At 44.9% G+C, this 21263-nt stretch overlaps 1 protein-coding gene across 2 annotated transcripts; it reads right to left on the reverse strand.

The window, feature by feature from the left end:
* Window positions 1–16297: 16297 nt before the first annotated feature.
* Window positions 16298–18533, reverse strand: LOC119330937. 2 transcript variants are annotated; one of them, XR_005160326.1, is made up of 2 exons: window positions 17025–18533; window positions 16298–16926 (listed from the first exon to the last, which is right to left on the reverse strand). XR_005160326.1 is itself a non-coding variant. In XM_037604080.1 (2 exons), the coding sequence occupies exons 1-2, from the start codon at window positions 17071–17073 to the stop codon at window positions 16357–16359; spliced, it is 546 nt and encodes a 181-aa protein (XP_037459977.1). In that variant the 5' UTR covers window positions 17074–18533; the 3' UTR covers window positions 16298–16356. The 2 variants fall into 2 exon arrangements, 1 of the variants encoding a protein (XP_037459977.1); XM_037604080.1 differs by having other exon boundaries at window positions 16298–16853.
* Between the last annotated feature and the right edge of the window lie 2730 nt (window positions 18534–21263).

Genomic DNA, 21263 nt, shown 5'->3' on the forward strand with positions numbered 1-21263 from the left:
TGGAGCAGTTTGATATTATATTTGAAACCTTAGATTTTTCAGATTACTAAAGAATAAAACCAATAAGTTCAATAGAAAATAACGAAGAAGTTTGATGTTTCTAAAAAACTCCAATTTTCACATTTCTAAAAAAATACAAAAAAGAAGTTCAAATAAAAAAGTTAGAGAGGTTCGATGTATTTTAAAAAAACTCAGACTTTTTCCGTTACTAAAGAGAAATAGAGAGAAGTTCAAATTGATAATAGCTAGAAGTTCATGTATTGCATGGTGTGCGTTTCACATGAGAAAATAAAAATAAAAAGGCGAAGTCCAAAAAAAATTGTTTCTAGAAGTTCAAGTGCTCGACGAGGGAAAGTTGGAAATTGCTACCCACTTTATGCACACATAATTCTGTCTCCCGTTTGTGTCTATGTTTTTACAAACAAATCAAAATTTTAAAAAATGTGGAGGGGTCCAATATTTATGACAAAACTAGGATATTTTGATATTTATAAAGAAGTCCAAATTATAAAATAGATAAGTTTGATATTTGTAAAGAAACTCGGATTTTCCATATTACTAAAAGAATAAAAATGACGAAGTTCAAATTAGAATAGAAGAGTACTTTGATGTATACGGGAAAAATCAAATTATTATCGTTTCTAAGAAAAATAAAACTATGAAGTGCAATTAAAAAAATATTTGATGCTTATTTAAGAACATTTCCTTTCTAAGAATATGACTAAGAAGTTGAAATTAAAATAATAGAGAAGTTTGAAGTATATAAAAATTCAGATTTGTTGCAAGAAGTTCAATTGCACCTCCGTGCACGGTTCAAAATTTATATTGCAGGATGTCCGACCTCAAATTACATGTTTTAAAAATGGCAAAAAATGACGTCCGACCTTCAATTGCATGTAATTAGACGTATACACAAAAATGCGACAGAAGTTCATTGTGAAAACAAAGAGAAGTTCAAGTACTGCAAGGAATGCATTTCAGGTGAGAATAGAAGTATAGAAAAATAAAAGCTTAAAAGGTTTGTTAAAAGAAGTTCAAGTGCTTTGTCCGGGGAAGTTCAAAAATTCTTGCGAGAGAGGTTCACCTTATATTTCCATGTATGAAAACACAAAAAAGAATTATTATTTTTTTGCATTTTAAATTAATTCTCTCAATCCACAAAGAAGTTCAGTTATTATTTGGGAGCAATTTGATTTCAAAAAGAAAATAAAAAATTCAAATTATAAAAATGGAAAAGGTTCATGTACTACATGGTGTGTGTTTAATATGAGAAAAATAAATTAAAAGGTAAGGTCAATTTTTGTTGTTATAAGTTGAAGTCCTCGGTCGGAGAAACTTTTAAAAAATTATTGTGAGAGAGGTTTGTACAAAAGGAATATCATTTGTATAACACTCACGAATGGATGAGAAAATTTCAAACGAAAGTACGTCACAGAAGTTCAGTGTGAAAACAACATGAAGTTCTACTACTACACTAAACGAATTTCAGATGAAAACTTCTAAAATCGTCGTGAGTATGAAAAAATGATCAACACAGGAAATTTGCGTGTTTACAACAGCTTTCGATCAGTATATCACTTGCTCAATTCTAGTGAGTGGATGGAGAGGTACGAGCAGTGGATGAAGAGCTACGAGCAAGAAAAGCATGTGAAAAAACAGAGTGAAGTTCAAGTACACATGCCGAGAAGTTCAAGTTCTTCACGCAGTGCATTTTTTGAAGAATTTGTTTCGTGATAAAGGCAGAATGAATGATCACGCCGTTTTCGAAATTACTTGAAAACGGCTAGGAACTAGAGAAAACCATTAACACGAAAAAGTTTCGCATTTTCCGTAGCTTTTTAATGGTATATTACATTTTCCAAATTACTATTTAACCATAAGGAATTAGAGAAAACTTTCAACATGTGGAAGGAGCGGATTTACAGCAGCTTTCCAACACCATATTATTTGCCTCATTCCGATAAACGATTTAGAAATGCGATCGAAAATACGATTCATGTTTTTTGTGCGATGAAAAAACGGTTTTCAAAAATGCTCTTAAACCGCTTATAATTTGCCAAAAATTTAACTTGGGTCATGATACTAGTGTCCATAGCTTTCCAATGGTATATCGCAAGCTCCATTTGGGCAATGTTGGCGGAAGTTCAACCTAGCACTGGGAGAAGTTCAGGTCGAACAACTCAGGCAGTAAAATTGCAACAGAGACATGTTTCATCATGGCCTGAGAGCAAATCCGCCAATGAGCGAGATTCCTATTTAAAACGTGCATTTAGTTGCTAAAAACCGTTTGTAGATTACACTTACATCATAGAGAACATGAGTAACCAAAAAAAATCGCGCGGGGAGACACGGTTGAGAAGATAGCCAAAAGGTCGGGTTCCTACAGAGGGAAGTTTAGGCGTGTAACTCGGTCGGAGAAAGTTGAAAAATTTATTGTGAGAGAGGTTTGTACAAAAGAAATATTATTTGTGTGACATTGACGAATGTATGAGGAAATTACAAACGAAAATACGTCATAGTAGTTCAACGTGAAAACAACAGGAAGTTCAACTACTACGTTGAATGAATTTCAGATGAAAAACTTCTTAAACCATCGCGAGTATGAAAAAATGATCAACACGGGAAAGTTGCGTGTTTATAGCAGCTTTCCATCGGTTATCACCCGCTGAATTCCGGGGAGTGGATGGAGAACTACGAGTAGTGGATGGACATCTGCGAGCAAAAAAAAGCACGTCGAAAATAGAGTGAAGTTCAAGTAGACAATGTTGAGAAGTTCAAGTTCTTCACGCGGTGCATTTTCGAAGACTCTATTTCGCGATAATGGCAGAACAAATGATCCTGCCGTTTTCGAAATGACTTGAAAACCGCCAGGAATCGAAGAAAACCACCGACATGGAAAAGTTTCGCATTTTCCGTAGCTTTTCAGCGGTATATTATTTGCCTCATTCCAATAAAGTTTGTAAAAATTACGGGGAAAATACATTTTCAGCCATTTTCAAAACTGACTTAAAACCGTAAGGAATTGGGAGAAACAATATATACAAAAAAGTTTCGCATTTATTCAAGCTTTCCAACAACATATCATTTGCTGCGTTCGGACGTACAGTCAAAAAATTAGCTTGAAAATACGAACTCGGTGGAACTTGTATCGTTTTCTAAATTACTTTTAAACCGTTCAAAATTAGAAAACACTTTTAACATGAAAAAGTTGCGCATTTCCATAAGCTTTCCAACGCCATATTATTTGCCTCAATTGGATTAGCCGTTTAGAACTGGCATCGAAAATACGAACTTGGGTGTTCCATTTGCGAAATTCTACGATTTTCCAAATTACTCTTTATCCATAGGGAATTACAGAAAACTTTCAACATGTGGAAGGAGCGGTTTTGCAGCGGCTTTCCAATGCCATATTATTTGCCTCATTCCAATGAACGGTTTAGAAATGCGATTGAAAATACGATTCACGTTTTTTGTATGAGGAAAAAACGGTTTTCAAAACTGCTCTTAAACCGCTTACATTTTGCCAAAAAAATTAACTTGGGTCATGATAGTGTTTTCCATAGCTTTCCAACGGTATATCGCAAGCCCCGTTTGGACACATTTTAGCTAAAGTTCAACCTAGTACTCGGGGAAGGTCAGGCGCGTTACTCGGGAAGTTCATGTTGTGATCAGAATAGTGTTTATGTGTGTGTGTGTGTGTGTGTGTGTGTGTGTGTGTGTCTATATATATATAATCCAGCAATTTTTGGCCTTTTCTAGTCGATCCCCTAAACTTAACGTTGTAAGCTTCAATTTGATCAAGTTCAAAGCAGGTTCAATCGAAAGTAGCATGCATTCAAACATAAACATAGATACTTTTGCCTAACCGAACATAAAACATAAATTTAAACTAAGCTAAACTACTTTCGGTCGAAGTAGAGGTCCAGTAAGAGCTCCTGAGGCGCGATTCTCAAGAGGTCCCCTTTAGCGCTCAAGCAACTACACAAAGGCAAGAAAGGGAGGCGGCGTTGCCGCAGCAGGGCAGCGAAAAGCGGGGATCTTACGCCGTAGCGCTGGGTCGATCCAGGCGCAAGACTTATCTTGGCATTCTGGAGCTGGTTCCTTGTGTTGCGCCAGACTTGAGCGTCGACCACTGTCGGGTAGCTAGGTTAGGCCCATGCGATCCTCCCCCTCTTCTCCACGCTCTTCTATGTGCTCTACGTCCTCAGGTCCCAGCCCTCGAGCGAGCTCAGCCGCCACTCGTATGCCGGGTCGCGGTGCCGTGGTCAAGGCCAGGGGGTGAGGGCTGGAGAGCCAGTAAGAGCTCCTGAGTCGCGATACTCAGGAGCCCCCCTTTTAACGCGCAAGCGAATCGCATGGGAGAAGTGGGAGCCCGTGGTACCGCCTGCTGTAGTCTTCAGGAGGTTCCTACAAGTTAGCGTGAGGGAGGGCACAAATTGTCATGGTGATTGCCGGTGCGCCACTGGTTGCTTCGCAAGAAGGTGAAGACACTGAGGGTCTGGTGAGGTGACGTGCGCGGGCGTGCCGCGAGCCAGAGCTCAACCACTCAGATTTGTCAGCGTTGTAGGGACGGACCCGAGCACAAGCACCGTGCCGGCATGAGAGGTTCCCGTGGCGGGCGATAATCAAGCAGGCAGTGACAATAGGTAGCTTATGCATGGAAAGCAAACTAACTTAGGTAAATGCAAGAACGATACACGCCACTGGGTTGGACCCGAGCGGCTTGGGGATGATGTAGCCCGAGGGGTGCCCCCAGCAGGGTGTACTAAAGATGCAAGTGGATACATGTCACAGGGACAGACCCACGCGACCTGGGAATGATGCAGCCTAGGGGGCGCTCCCAGCTAAATGAACTTGGAAAATGTCACCTGGTTTGGTTGTCGAAGGAGTGTTGGGGTAGCTAAAGACGCGTGGCGAAGAAGTCTCTCCTCACGAGCCGTCAAGACCTAGAGCCTCGGGAGGCTCTGGAGGCTCTGGTGGCCTCCTGAGGACCATCTCCATCTCCGCCAGGACTGCGTGATGCTTGGCTTCCTGGCCTGCCAGCATGCTCCGCAGGTTGCGCTGGAAGGCGGCTGCCACGCTCGGTAGGCCGAACGGCATGCGAACGTAACTATGAGGTGGACCCTCACACCGGCCAGCATGCGAAGGCCAGAAGCGCTCCTAAGATGTGGCCCTGTTGAGCCCTGGGATGTCAATGCAGACGCGCAGCTCACCACCCTCGCCTGGATGGGGAGCAGTGCCAGGTGGGCGGCGGTCGCCGCGTATTGCCCTTGCTTCCTGAAGCTCGTGAGTGGCCTTGGTGATGAACTCCTGAGCGTCGGGCGCTCCTCGCCCGGTGCCCTCCAGAGGGAAACGTGTGATACGTCTCCAACATATCTATAATTTTTGATTGCTCCATGCCATTATATTATCTATTTTGGATGTTAATGGGCTTTATGTTACACTTTTATATCATTTATGGGACTAACCTACCAACCGGAGGCCCAGCCCAAAATATTGTTTTTTTTGCCTATTTTAGAGTTTCGCCGAAAAGGAATATCAAAGGGAGTCCAAACGGAATGAAACCTTCGGGAATGTGATTTTCTTAACAAACATGATCTAGGACACTTGGAGTGGGCGTCAAGAAACAATCGAGGAGGCCACGAGGCAGGGGGGGCGCGCCCTCCACCCTCGTGGGCCCCTCATTGCTCCACCGATGTACTTCTTCCTCCTATATATATCTACGTACCCCCCCAACATCCCGGAGCACCATGAAAACCTAATTCCAGCGCCGCAACCTTCTGTACCCAAGAGATCCCATCTTGGGGCCTTTTCCGGAGCTCCGCCGGAGGGGGCATTGATCACGGAGGGCCTCTACATCAACTTCATGGCCTCTCCGGTGATGTGTGAGTAGTTTACTTCAGACCTTTGGGTCCATAGTTATTAGCTAGATGGCTTCTTCTCTCTCTTTGGATCTCAATACAAAGTTCTCCTCGATCTTCTTGGAGATCTATTCGATGTAATCTTCTTTTGCGGTGTGTTTGTCGAGATCCGATGAATTGTGGGTTTATGATCTAGATTATCTATGAACAATATTTGATTCTCCTCTGAATTCTTTTATGTATGATTGGTTTATATTTGCAAGTCTCTTCGAATTATCAGTTTGGTTTGGCCTACTAGATTGATCTTTCTTGCAATGGGAGAAGTGCTTAGCTTTGGGTTCAATCTTGCGGTGTCCTTTCCCAGTGACAGCAGGGGTAGCAAGGCACGTATTGTATTGTTGCCACTGAGGATAAAAAGATGGGGTTTATATCATATTGCATGAGTTTATCCCTCTACATCATGTCATCTTACTTAAAGCATTACTCTGTTCTTATGAACTTAATACTGTAGATGCATGCTGGATAGCGGTCGATGTGTGGAGTAATAGTAGTAGATGCAAAATTGTTTCGGTATACTTGTCATGGATGTGATGCCTATATACATGATCATACCAAGATATTCTCATAACTATGCTCAATTCTATCAATTGTTCGACAGTAATTCGTTTACCCACCATAATACTTATGCTCTTGAGAGAAGCCACTAGTGAAATCTATGGCCCCCGGGTCTATCTTCCATCATATTAATTTTCCAACACTTAGCTATTTCTATTGCTGTTTATTTTACTTTGCATCTTTATTTCTCTTTATCATAAAAATACCAAAAATATTATCTTACCATATCTATCAGATCTCACTCTCGTAAGTGAAGGGATTGACAACCCCTTCATCGCATTGGTTGTGAGGTTATTATTTGTTTGTGTAGGTTCTTGGGACTCGAGCGTGATCTCCTACTGGATTGATACCTTGGTTCTCAAAAACTGAGGGAAATACTTACGCTACTTTATGGCATCACCCTTTCCTCTTCAAGGGAAAACCAACACAGTGCTCAAGTGGTAGCAAGAAGGATTTCTGGCGCCGTTGCCGGGGAGATTCGCGCCAAGTCAAGTCAAGATTTACTCTCGACAATGAGCCATTTCTGGCGCCGTTGCCAGGGAGTCTACGCACAAGTCAAGACATACCAAGTACCCATCACAAACACTTATCCCTCGCATTACATTATTTTCCATTTGCCTCTCGTTTTCCTCTCCCCCACTTCACCCTTGCCATTTTAGTCGCCCTCTCTTTTTCCATTCGCCTCTTTTTCCCTTGCTTCTTATTTGCTCGTGTGTTGGATTACATGCTTGTCACGATGGCTCAAGACAATACTAAATTGTGTGACTTTGCCAATACCAACAACAATGATTTTCTTAGGACTCCGATTACTCCTCTTATCGATGCTGAATCTTGTGAAATTAATGCTGCTTTGTTGAATCTTGTCATGAAAGATCAATTCACCGGCCTTCCTAGTGAAGATGCCACTACCCATCTAAATAACTTTGTTGATTTGTGTGATATGCAAAAGAAGAAAGATGTGGATAATGATATTGTTAAACTTAAGATATTTCCGTTTTCGCTTAGAGATCATGCTAAAGCTTGGTTTTCGTCTTTGCCTAAAAATAGTATTGATTCATGGAATAAGTGCAAAGATGCTTTTATCTCTAAGTATTTTCCTCCCGCTAAGATCATCTCTCTTAGAAATGATGTTATGAATTTTAAGCAACTTTATCATGAACATGTTGCACAATCTTGGGATAGGATGAAATTAATGATACGTAATTGCCCTACACATGGTTTGAATCTTTGGATGATTATACAAATTTTTTATGCCGGATTGAATTTTGCTTCTAGAAATCTTTTAGATTCGGCCGCGGGAGGCACTTTTATGGAAATCACTTTAGGAGAAGCTACTAAACTCCTAGATAATATTATGGTTAATTATTCTTAATGGCACACCGAAAGATCTACTAATAAAAAAGTGCATGCGATAGAAGAAATTAATGTTTTGAGTTTGAGTGGAAAGATGGATGAACTTATGAAATTGTTTGCTAATAAGAGTGTTTCCTATGATCCTAATGATGTGCCTTTGTCTACCTTGATTGAGAATAATAATGAATCTATGGATGTGAATTTTGTTGGTAGGAACAATTTTGGTAATAACGCGTATAGAGGTAATTTTAATTCTAGGTCGTTTCTTAGTAATTCCCCTAATAATTATGGTAATTCCTACAACAATTCTTACGGAAATTTTAATAAGATGCCCTCTGAATTTGAGACTAGTGTTAAGGAGTTTATGAATTCGCAAAAGAATTTCAATGCTTTGCTTGAAGAAAAATTGCTTAAGGTTGATGAATTGGCTAGGAACATTGATAGAATTTCTCTTGATGTTGATTCTTTGAAACTTAGATATATTCCACCTAAGCATGATAACAATGAGTCTCTCAAAGCCAAGAGAATTTCCATTGATGAGTGCAAAGAAAGAACCGCTAGGATGCGTGCTAAGAAAAATTGCTTTGTGAAAGCGTGTTCTTCTAGTTTCTAAGAAAATAAAGATGAAGATCTAAAAGTTATTGATGTGTATCCTATTAAATCTTTGTTTTGCAATATGAATCTTTATAATGATGGGACTGAAGATGAGCCACCTTTACCTAGAAGGCATTCCAAAAATTCGGAGTTTTTAGATCTTGATGCAAAAATTGGTAAAACTTGAGTTGGAAGTTTCTATCCCTAGAAAACTTTATGATGAGTGGGAACCTACTATTAAAATTAAAATTAAAGATCATGAATTCTATGCTTTGTGTGTTTTGGGTGCTAGTGTTTCCATGATTCCGAAAACTTTATGTGATTTGCTAGGATTCCGTGAATTTGATGATTGTTCTTAAACTTGCACCTTGCGGATTCCACTATTAAGAAACCTATGGGAAGAATTAATGATGTTATTATTGTTGCAAATAGGAACTATGTGCCCATAGATTTCGTTGTTCTTGACACAGATTGCAATCCTTCATGTCCTATTATTCTTGGTAGACCTTTCCTTAGAACGATTGGTGCAATTATTGATATGAAGGAAGGGAATATTAGATTACAATTTCCGTTAAGGAAAGGCATGGAACACTTACCTAGAAATAAAATTAAATTACCATATGAATCTATTATGAGAGCCACTTATGGATTGCCTACCAAACATGGCAATACCTAGATCTATCCTTGCTTTTATACCTAGCTAGGGGCGTTAAACGATAGCGCTTGTTGGGAGGAAACCCAATTTTTTTTATTCCTTGCTTTTTTCTCCTGCTTAGTAATAAATAATTTATCTAGCCTCTATTTTGGTTATGTTTTTTTGTTTAATTAGTTTTTTTGCCAAGTAGAACCGTTGGGAAGACTTGGGGAAAGTCTTTTTGATCTTGTTGTAAAAAACAGAAACTTTAGCGCTCACGAGAATTGCTGCCATTTTTATTTGGAGGGTGGTATTTAGTTAATTATTTTTGAAGATGATTAATATATAAATTACTCACGTACAGCAATTTATTGTAGAATTTTTGGGGTTCCAGAAGTTTGTGTTAGTTACAGATTACTACAGACTGTTCTGTTTTTGACAGATTCTGTTTTTCGTGTGTTGTTTGCTTATTTTGATGAATCTATGGCTAGTAAAAGAGTTTATAAACCATAGAGAAGTTGGAATACATTAGGTTTAGCACCAATATAAATAAATAATGAGTTCAATACAGTACCTTGAAGTGGTGTTTTGCTTTCTTTCGCTAACGGAGCTCATGAGATTTTCTATTTAAGTTTTGTGTTGTGAAGTTTTCAAGTTTTGGGTACAGATTTGATGGATTATGGAACAAGGAGTGGCAAGAGCCTAAGATTGGGGATGCCCATCGCACCCCAAGATAAAATTTAAGGACACCAAAAAGCCTAAGCTTGGGGATGCCCCGGAAGGCATCCCCTCTTTCGTCTTCGTCTATCGGTAACTTTACTTGGAGTTATTTTTTTATTCACCACATGATATGTGTTTTGCTTGGAGCGTCTTGTATGATTTGAGTCTTTGCTTTTTAGTTTACCACAATAATCGTTGCTGTACACACCTTTTGAGAGAGACTCACATGATTTGAAATTTATTAGAATACTCTATGTGCTTCACTTATATCTTTTGAGCTATATAGTTTTTGCTCTAGTGCTTCACTTATATCTTTTAGAGCACGACGGTGGTTTTATTTTATAGTAATAATTGATCTCTCATGCTTCACTTATATTATTTTTAGAGTCCTTTAGAATAACATGGAAATTTTCTTTTAGGAATAATATAAAAACTTTCATAGAAGTGCATTTAATACTATAAGAAGTTTGATACTTGATAATAGTTTTGAGATATGGAGATGGTGATATTAGAGTCATGCTAGTTGAGTAGTTGTGAATTTGAGAAATACTTGTGTTAAAGTTTGTGATTCCCGTAGCATGCATGTATGGTGAACCGTTATGTGATGAAGTCGGAGCATGATTTATTTATTGATTGTCTTCCTTATGAGTGGCGGTCGGGGACGAGCGATGGTCTTTTCCTACCAATCTATCCCCCTAGGAGCATGCGCGTAATACTTTGCTTTGATAAATTGTAGATTTTTGCAACAAGTATATGAGTTCTTTATGACTAATGTTGAGTCCATGGATTATACGCACTCTCATCCTTCCACCCTTGCTAGCCTCTCTAATACCGCGCACTTTTCGCCAGTATCATACACCCACCATATACCTTCCTCAAAACAGCCACCATACATACCTATTATGGCATTTCCATAGCCATTCCAAGATATATTGCCATGCAACTTTCCACCATTCCGTTATTATGACACGCTTCATCATTGTCATATTGCTTGCATGATCATGTAGTTGACATCGTATTTGTGGCAAAGCCACCGTTCATAAATCTTCATACATGTCACTCATGCATCATTGCACATCTCGGTACACCGCCGGAGGCATTCACATAGAGTCATATTTTTTTCTAAGTATCGAGTTGTAATTCTTGAGTTGTAAGTAAATAAAGTGTGATGATCATCATTATTAGAGCGTTGTCCCAAGTGAGGAAAGGATGATGGAGACTATGATTCCCCCACAAGTCAGGATGAGACTCCGGACAAAAAAAAAAGAAAGGCCATAAAAAAGGACAAGGCCCAAAAATGAGAGATAAAGAGAGAAGGGACAGTGCTACTATCCTTTTTCCACACTTGTGCTTCAAAGTAGCACCATGATCTTCATGATAGAGAGTATCCTATGATATCACTTTCATATACTAGTGGGAATTTTTCATTATAGAACTTGGCTTGTATATTCCAATGGTGGGCTTCCTCAAAATGCCCTAGGTCTTCATGAGCAAGCGAGTTGGATGCACACCCACTTAGTTTTTTTGTTGAGCTTTCATATACTTATAGCTCTAGTGCATGCGTTGCATGGAAATCCCTACTCACTCACATTGATATCTATTGATGGGCATCTCCATAGCCCGTTGATATGCCTACTTGATGTGAGACTATCTTCTCCTTTTTGTCTTCTCCACAACCACCATTCTATTCCACATATAGTGCTATGTCCATGGCTCATGCTCATGTATTGCGTGAAGATTGAAATTTTTTTAGAACATCAAAAGTATGAAACAATTGCTTGGCTTGTCATCGGGGTTGTGCATGATTTAAATATTTTGTGTGGTGAACATAGAGCATATCCAGGCTATATGATTTTTTAGGGATAACTTTATTTGGCCATGTTATTTTGAGAAGACATGATTGCTTAGTTAGTATACTTGAAGTATTATTATTTTTATGTCAATATTAAACTTTTATCTTGAATCTTTCGGATCTGAACATTCATGCCACAATAAAGAAAAATTACATTGAGAAATATGTTAGAAAGCATTCCACATCAAAAATTCTTTTTTTATTATTTACCTACTCGAGGACGAGCAGGAATTAAGCTTCAGGATGCTTGATACGTCTCCAATGTATCTATAATTTTTGATTGCTCCATGCTATTATATTATCTATTTTGGATGTTAATGGGCTTTATTTTACACTTTTATATCGTTTTTGGGACTAACCTACCAACCGGAGGCCCGACCCAAATTGTTGTTTTTTTTGCCTATTTTAGAGTTTCGCCGAAAAGGAATATCAAACGTAGTCCAAACGGAATGAAACCTTCGGGAACGTGATTTTCTCAACAAACGTGATCCAGGAGACTTGGAGTGGGCGTCAAGAAACAATCGAGGAGGCCACAATGCAGGGGGCGCGCCTACCCCCGTTAGGGTGGCCCTACACCCTCGTGGGCCCCTTGTTGCTCCACCGACGTACTTCTTCCTCCTATATATATATCCACGTACCCCCCCAAACATCCAGGAGCACTACGAAAACCTAATTCCACTGCCGCAACCTTATGCACCCGAGAGATCCCATCTTGGGGCCTTTTCCGGAGCTCCACCAGAGGGGGCATTGATCATGGAGGGCCTCTACATCAACTCCATGGCCTCTCCGGTGATGTGTGAGTAGTTTACTTCAAACCTTCCGGTCCATAGTTATTAGCTAGATGTCTTCTTCTCTCTCTTTGGATCTCAATACAAAGTTCTCCTCGGTCTTCTTGGAGATCTATTCGATGTAATCTTCTTTTGCGGTGTGTTTGTCGAGATCCGATGAATTGTGGGTTTATGATCCTGATTATCTATGAACAATATTTGATTCTCCTCTGAATTCTTTTATGTATGATTGGTTTATCTTTGCAAGTCTCTTCGAATTATCAGTTTGGTTTGGCCTACTAGATTGATCTTTCTTGCAATGGGAGAAGTTCTTAGCTTTGGGTTCAATCTTGCGGTGTCCTTTCCAGTGACAGCAGGGGAAGCAATGCACGGATTGTATTGTTGCCATCGAGGATAAAAAAGATGGGGTTTATATCATATTGCATGAGTTTATCCCTCTACATCATGTCATCTTACTTAAAGCATTACTCTATTCTTATGAACTTAATACTCTAGATGCATGCTGGATAGCGATCGATGTGTGGAGTAATAGTAGTAGATGCAGAATCGTTTTGGTCTACTTGTCATGGACGTGATGCCTATCTACATGACCATACCTAGATATTCTCATAACTATGTTGAATTCTATCAATTGCTCGACAGTAATTCGTTTACCCATCGTAATACTTATGCTGTTCAGAGAAGCCACTAGTGAAATCTATGGCCCCCAGGTCTATCTTCCATCATATTAATTTTCCAACACTTGGCTATTTCTATTGTCGTTTATTTTACTTTGCATCTTTATTTCTCTTTATCATAAAAATACCAAAAATATTATCTTATCATATCTATCAGATCTCACTCTCGTAAGTGACCGTGAAGGGATTGACAACCCCTTTATCACGTTGGTTGCGAGGTTCTTATTTGTTTGTGTAGGTGCGTGGGACTCGAGCGTGATCTCCTACTGGATTGATACCTTGGTTCTAAAAAACCGAAGGAAATACTTACGCCACTTTACTGCATCACCCTTTCCTCTTCAAGGGAAGACCAACGCAGTGCTCAAGAGGTAGCAATGTGCCGCGAGGCACGCCTCCACGTGGTGCACGAGCGCCTCCCTTGTGATGTTCGCCAGGTCTGAGGCCCTCTAGAAGAGAGCCCTCGAGCCCTGCCCGAGGAGAGCACCGGGCGCGCCTCCCTATGCGAGGGAAGGAGGCGCCCCAGGCGCGGGCGGCGATCTTGAGGTGGCGCCCCTGGAGGCGTCGCTCCCCTAAGGCCCAGTGCGGAGTAGCTTCTTCTTCTTCTTGTGGCTGGCCTCAGGAGGGTACTGCACATACGCGCTGCTTGGGTCTCCGACTGCTGCAGCTTGGAAGGCGCGCTCGAGGGAGGACACCATGTCTCTTTCTTCACAGGGGACTGTGATGATTCCGCTGCTTCCCGGCATCTTGAGGACGTTGTAGCCATGGTGGGTGACTGCCATGAATTTGGCTAGCGCTGGGTACCCGAGAATGGCATTGGACGGCAGGCGGGTGTGGGCTAGTTGTCGCGTTGGCCGAAGGTGACAGGGAGGCGAAGTTGCCCTATCGGGGTGGTGGAGCCGTCAGTCACTCCTGAGAAAGGCTTGATGGGCCAGAGCTAATCGTATGACACTTGAAGGCTGTCAAACGTCTCGATGGACAGGACACTGAGCCCTACGCCGCCGTCGATGAGGGTCTTGGTGGCTTGGACATTGTTGATGATGGGTGAACAGAGCATCGGGAGGACACTGGCGGTTGCCGCACATTTGAGCTGGTCCGTCGAGTTAAAGGTGATGGCCTACTTGGACCATCTGAGCGGGCGCGTGGCCTCGAGCTTGGGGAGGGCTGCATTCACCTCGTGAGAGAACTGCTTGAAGATGCACTGGGAAGCTGGGGCCTAAGCGCCACCCAAGATGCAGGCGATGGCACGCGGCTCCTGGAAGCCCCCAACCCCTTCCTCCTGCTGGTGGTCGTCGTTCCTCCTTGGTGGTGGCGGCGGCGGAGGGAGACCAGGATTGCCCTGAGGACGATCCTCGCGAGGTTGGTCCCTCCAGGCGCCCTCACGAGACTGGTCCTATCAGTGGTCCTCGCGAGGCTGGTCGTGCCACTCCAGGCGAGGGTCGCGGTCGTCCCAACGTCCTCCACCTCGTCCACCTCCTCGGTCGTAGCCTCGGTCGTTGTGCTCGGGGCGTCGACCGAAGCGTCCATCTCGAATGGCCCTGAGCTCTTGACAATCGTTGGTGTTGTGGTTGCGCACGTTGTGGAAGGCGCAGAAAGTATGGCTACCCTTGGACTACTCAGCGAGGTCTCGGCCGCGCTTGGTATCTGGCTCTGCCGCGAGTACGGCCACTCCTTTGCGCTTCACGTCCTTGATCTGGGCCTTCTTCTCCTCTGGATCTGCAGCAGGGAGCTCGAGGAGGGAGACACGCCCCTCCTCAGCTCTTGCACACTTGGTCACTATGTTGAATAGCTCCAAAGTCGTGCACATCTCCTCATGGATGGCGAGCTCCTCCTTCATCTTGATGTCACGGACGCCATCGGAAAACGCTAACATGATGGCCTCGTCCGTCACTTTGGGGATCTTGAGGCGCACGATGTTGAAGCGCTGGATGTACTTCTGCAGGGTCTCTCCGGGCAGTTGCTTGATGCGGCGCAGGTCACTCGCGGCCGGGGGGCGGTCGCGAGTGCCCTGGAAGTTGGCGACGAAGCTGTCGCGCATCTGGTCCCAGGAGGAGATCGAGCCAGGGGGCAGGTCCAGGAGCCATGAGCGGGCGCCATCCTTGAGGGACATGGGGAACCAGATCGCCATGACCTTTTCATCGCCGTTGGCTGCCTCGATGCTCAGCTCGTAGAGCTGCAAGAACTACACAGGGTCAGCGGTGTCGTCGACATGTAAGCCGGCAGACACAGTCAAGCATTGTAAGCCAGCAGACACAGTCATGTAAGCCGGACAGTTAAGCCAGAAATTTAAGCCAGACAGTTAAGCCAGATTGTAAGCCAGATTGTAAGCCGGATTGTAAACCGGCTTACGTTAAGAAGCCCAAGACGTTAAGAAGCCCATGGTGAGAAGCCCATGGTAAGACGTCAAAATAGGTTAAGTCCTAATCCGAGTTTGACTCTACATGTAACCCGCCCCTTCATCTTATATAAGGAGGGGCGGGGCACCCCAAGAGGGGGGTGAGAAAATAATCGTTAAGGCTAGACACAATAGAGGAGAGCCAGATTTATGACGTCTCCCTCATGAGCATAATGAGACCTAGCCACAAACAACATGTAGGGCTATTACCGGATGATGTTTCCCGAGGCCCGAAGCTGTCTAAATTCTTGTCTTGTGTGTTGCCTCTCTCGTCCTCATCAACCCCTCTCAAGTTACCACATAGATGCGTTGGTCTCACGACTAAGTCCTCACACTAGGACATCTGTTGTGCCAATTCCACGATAGTTGGCGCCCACCGTGGGGCCTGCGCACGGTGGTATTGAGTTCTTGGAGAGATTTCTCATAGGGATCGGGAGTTCACAATTTTCCTGATGAAGAAGAGCTGGTTTGAAGAGATTTGCATCAGCTTCAAGTTTCATCGGACCAGATTATGATTGGTGAGGTTTAAAGGTAATACAAAAGTTTAGGGCTGCGCCTTGAGCCGCCGCCTTTGCAAGTCAAAACCAGGAGGATATCAATTCGCACTACTGCTACCGCGCATTGCAGAGACGGACATGAGTTCATAGGACTTTTTCTTTGATTACGCGTTGTGCCGTACGCCATGGAATCGGTCCAATGGCAATGTTTCCACTAAGAAAGCAGATCTCTGCTGCGACCGGGTAAACCAATTTGATTTTTGCAGGATGCTTCATGTACTCAAGTCCCACATATTTAAAATACCGAGGGAAGGGACCATCATTATTGTTGTTGTTTTTTCTGGCATGAGACCGAGTCAAGTCTAAAGAATCCTCAAGAACTTCCATTGTTCCCCACTAGTATGTACATGGCAAAGGAAAGAAGACCACAATTTGGAGAAGGACACGGATGAGAACCAATTGATCCAGCCACGACCCGGAAGCGGACGTCTCCGCGGAGCCGGGCTCGACCGTTTGACTCGCCTCCGCCTCTGCCGCGAGCTGCTCGTCGCAACAGCCGCGCCAAGCTGGCCTCAGCCTGCGCCTCGCTTGCAAGTCTGCTCAGGAGCCACCACCGTCGGCGTGTCACCTCACCCGCGGCTGCGCCACACTTGAAGTCGCCCCGGACATGCCTTGTTGCAGAGCCGCTTCGGCCCTGAGTCGTCTCCGCCACATGCGCCGACCAGCTATCCGCCTCCGCCGTCATCTCACTGCTGCTTTGAGTCTCTAAGCCGGCCGGCCTCGAGCGGCCACTTCCAGGGTTGACCCGTTGTGTCTCGTTCTGAGCCGGAGGCTCGCCTCCGTTGCTGTGTTTGCTCCGCCTTGACACCTCTGAGCCGCCGAGATTGCAGGTCAAGTCACGGGAGTATTACAAGCCCGTTCAATTCATCAGATAGCGAGAAAACTGCAGAAGGACAAAGGCTACAAATGCTGCACACCGCAAGACCAACGAGGATACGGATGTAATCGGCCGAAACTTGATCGAGGACTGGTCAAACTTACCATGACCTGGAGAGCTGCCGAGGATCCGCGGCTGTTTTGGTTCCACCATCGACTCCAACTTGTGGGCGGCGACACAATCCGTTCGTCTCTGCTGCAGCCTTGCTTCGGGTGCGAGCCCTGTTCTGCAGCCACCTCAAGTCGCCTCTGTGATGGCCCACCATGGCAGATTGAGCCGCCGCTTTGCTCCGCTCCGCTGATGTGACTCTCCTTCGACCCGGTCGGCGAGCAGTCGCCGCCCACGAGCAGTTGTCTGCTTAAATCGCTACTACGAGCTCCTGCGGCTGAATCCTCCCACGCCTACAAGGCGCCCCGCTGTTCAAATCGCAGCGATCTACGCCGGCTCCGAGCCCCTGCTGGCTCTTCGTGCTCCGCTCCGGTGCCCCGTTTTGGCTGCCCTATCGGCTCGATGCGCCGCCTTACGTGAGCCGCCTCGCTTCCGGAGAGCCACCCCGCGCTGTCTACCGTGCCGCCGCCGGAGAGCCACCCCGCGTGGACCTTGTGTTGAGCCGCCGCTAGCGGCAACTGCCGTCTGTGGTCCAGCGCTTGTCCAACCCTTGCCTCTTCCTCCAGCGCCCATTCTGAAGCCGCCTCCACTTGCGAGCCGGCTTGCTGTGTCAAATCGCCGAGTCGCCTCCGCGGCCTTGGGTCTCTGGCCGCCTCAACAGCCGGTCGCTGCCAAACCACCTACATCCAGAGCCGCCGTGGCCTCTCCTTGTCTCCGAGTGGGTCCGCCCCATTGCCGCTGAGCCGTCGTGCTTTTGATTCGTCGGCCTGGGCCTGCCACTGCTACATTTTTGAACTGCCGTGCCGCCGGGTCACCTTCTGTTTCCATTAAACCGCCTCACCTACATCGTGAGCTGCCAAGCCAGCCCGCCACCAAAGCTCCGCCTCGCTGGGGACATCCTCGAGCCACCTAGCCTTTCAGTCGTTGTGTCCGTGCTTCAACCCGCCGCTCCTCCATGAGCCGGCTCTACCTCGGACTCGCCCGCCTCTGAACCGCCGATGCCGGCTCACCTGCGACCCAAGTCAGCGCCTGCAAGTATGCGGCTACAAGTCGGACTTTGTTGCCTCGCTCCGCCGTGAGTCGCCGCAGAGCGCCTCTGCCACAGAGCCGCCTTCGAGTCGCCCAACGCAAACTACAGCGGGGGAGAGCCATAGGCCGCCTTGCTACCCTCCACCTCGCCGCTGAGTCGCGCAGGTGGCTTGCCTCTGCCGCAGATTCAATTCCCGGGCTTGCTTCCGCCGCGGCCTCGACCCGCCTCACCACTTCGGCCTCGCCCTTGCCTCTACCGTGAGTCGCCGCCGCCGTCGCAGGCCGAGCCTTGCTCCGGTGCTTCACCTCCAGACCCGCCTGGCACGCCGCAGGCTGCCTCACCTTGCTCTAGCTCCGCCCTCCGCTTGCTCGCCGCTCCTGCTTAGAGGAAGAAGAGATGGGGGCCGGCTGTTCGGGTGAAATTGGATTAGGAAGAAAGGGATTGACTGGAATAAAAAAAGGGGAAGACTACGTGGGTCCTATTGTTTTATTAGACATATGTCTAGGCGGTCGTCTAACGTTGTTCAGCATCATATAATGCCAGCGTTTGTGCTCATCTGATAAAATATACCAGGTGTTATTGTTTCTATCTACTTTCAGTACATATTTTAATCAAGGAAGCAATTACTTTGGTCCGTATATTTTTATGTGCAGCAAAGGTGGTGCCAGGTTGTGTCTATGAAGTGTGTGTCAACATCATCGCGCACAGTGTCTGCACCCGCTTGCTGATTGAATGGGTGTGCACAAGCCGTCGCCCGTGCAGCTCAATCTACATCAACTCGGTGGGATCGCGCTCGCGACTGACTCACCGTTTGCGTGTGATAACCCACAAGTATAGGGGATCGCAACAGTTTTTGATAAGTAAGAGTGTCGAACCCAACGAGGAGCTAAAGGTAGAACGAATATTCCCTCTAGTTCTATCGACCACCGATACAACTCTATGCAGGCTTGATGTTCGCTTTACCTAGAACAAGTATGAAACTAGAAGTACTTTGTAGGTGTTGTTGGATAGGTTTGCGAGATAATAAAGATTACGTAAATAAAAAGTAGGGACTGTTTAGATAAAGAAACAATAAAGTAAATATAGCGAGTGTGGAAAAGTGGTGGTAGGAGTTGCGAAATTGCCCCTAAGCAATTGACTACTTTACTAGACCGATAGAAAGTATTATGTGGGAGAGGCCACTGCTAGCATGTCATCCCTGACATGGAATTCTATGCACTTATGATTGGAACTATTAGCAAGCATCCGCAACTACTAATGTTCATTAAGGTAAAACCCAACCATTGCATTAAGATATATTGGTCCCCCTTCAATCCCGTATGCATCAATTTCTATGCTAGGTTGAAGCTTCTATCACTCTTGCCCTTCAATACATAGTCCTATCAATATACAACTAACCCTAGGGTGTGATCCACGCGCACAATTATATGATGGGCACCAAAGGACAGCAACATAACCACAAGCAAATTAAATCAATCATAGTAATTCATCAACCACCGATAGGACAACGAAAATCTACTCAGACATCATAGGATGGCAACACATCATTGGATAATAATATGAAGCATAAAGCACCATTTTCAAGTAGAGGGTACAACGGGTTGCGGGAGAGTGGACCGCTGTATATAGAGGGGGAAAGGTGATGGAGATGTTGGTGAAGATGGTGGAGGTGTTGGTGTAGATCGCGGTGATGATGATGATGGCCACGGCAGCGTTCCGGCGCAACCGGAAGAGAAGGGGAGAGGGGGCCCCTTCGTCTTCTTCTTCCTTGACCTCCTCCCTAGATGGGAGAAGGGTTTACCCTCTGTTCCTTGGCCTCCATGGCATGGGAGGGGCGAGAGCCCCTCCGAGATTGGATCTGTCTCTCTGTCTCTCTTTGTTTCTGCGTTCTCAGATTCTTCCCTTTCACCGTTTCTTATATTCCCGGAGATTCCTAACTCCGATTGGGCTGAAATTTTGACACGATCTCTATCCGGATATTAGCTTTCTTGCGGCGAAAGAAGGGCAACAACCGCCTTATGGGTGGCCCACGAGGGTCAAGGGTGCGCCTGGGGGGCAGGCTCGCCCTCCTGCCTCGTGGCCACCTCGAGCACCGTCTCGCGTGGATTTTTCTTCCCAAAAATCATATATATTCCAAAAAAATATCCGTCAGTTTTTATTCCGTTTGGACTCCGTTTGATATGGATATTCTGTGAAACAAAAAACATGCAACAAACAGGAACTGGCACCGGGCACTGGATCAATACGTTAGTCCCAAAAATAGTATAAAAAGTTGCCAAAAGTATATGAAAGTTGTAGAATATTGGCATGGAACAATCAAAAATTATAGATACGACGGAGACGTATCAGCATCCCCAAGCTTAATTCCTGCTCATCCTCGAGTAGGTAAATGATAAAAAAGATAATTTTTGATGTGGAATGTTACCTAGCATAATCTTGATCATATGTGTCGTGGATTTGTCACGGCAGATGTCCTAGTGTGAGGACTTAGTCGCGAGGCCAACGCATCTATGTGGTAGCTTGAGAGGGGTTGAGCGGGACGAGAGACGTAGGGCGGATCAACACGCGAGACAAGGATTTAGACAGCTTCGGGCCCTGGGAAACATCATCCGGTAACAACCCTACATGCTGTTTGAGGCTAGGTCTCATTATCATCATGAGGGAGTCGCCGTAAACCGGCTCTTTGTGTCTAGCCCTAGAGATTGTTTTCTTGCTTCTTCTTCTTCCCCTTTGGGGAGCCCTGCCCCTCCTTATATGTGTTGAAGGGGCGGTTTACATGTGGAGTCCTATTAGGATTAGGACTAGTCTATCTCTAATACAAACCGGATACGAGTCCTGGTATTAACTCCTTGTAAGGTAAATATTCCTTATGCCTTTCCTCTTAAACCGGCCCACGATAGTATGAACCGGCCTTCATGAACCGCCCATTGGGCCACCGGGTCTTGTCGCTCCTCTGACCCGCCTGCCAGTTTACCAATGAGTCATAATGACCAGGCAGGTTGCTTGTAAACTGCCAGGTCAGGGCGGGTCGCCAGTAACTCGCCAAGTGCCAGCGGGGTCTTCAGATAAACCGCCAAGTCCGGCCGGGTTACACTTCCGGCCGGTTTACACCGCGGGGTATATCCCCGACATTAGCCCTCAGTTTAATTTGGATTTATCCATGTTAAACTGATCCTGTAAAACAAATACAAGAACAAATTTGATA

Source organism: Triticum dicoccoides, chromosome 7A (assembly GCF_002162155.2).
Source record: "Triticum dicoccoides isolate Atlit2015 ecotype Zavitan chromosome 7A, WEW_v2.0, whole genome shotgun sequence".
NCBI lineage: Eukaryota > Viridiplantae > Streptophyta > Magnoliopsida > Poales > Poaceae > Triticum > Triticum dicoccoides.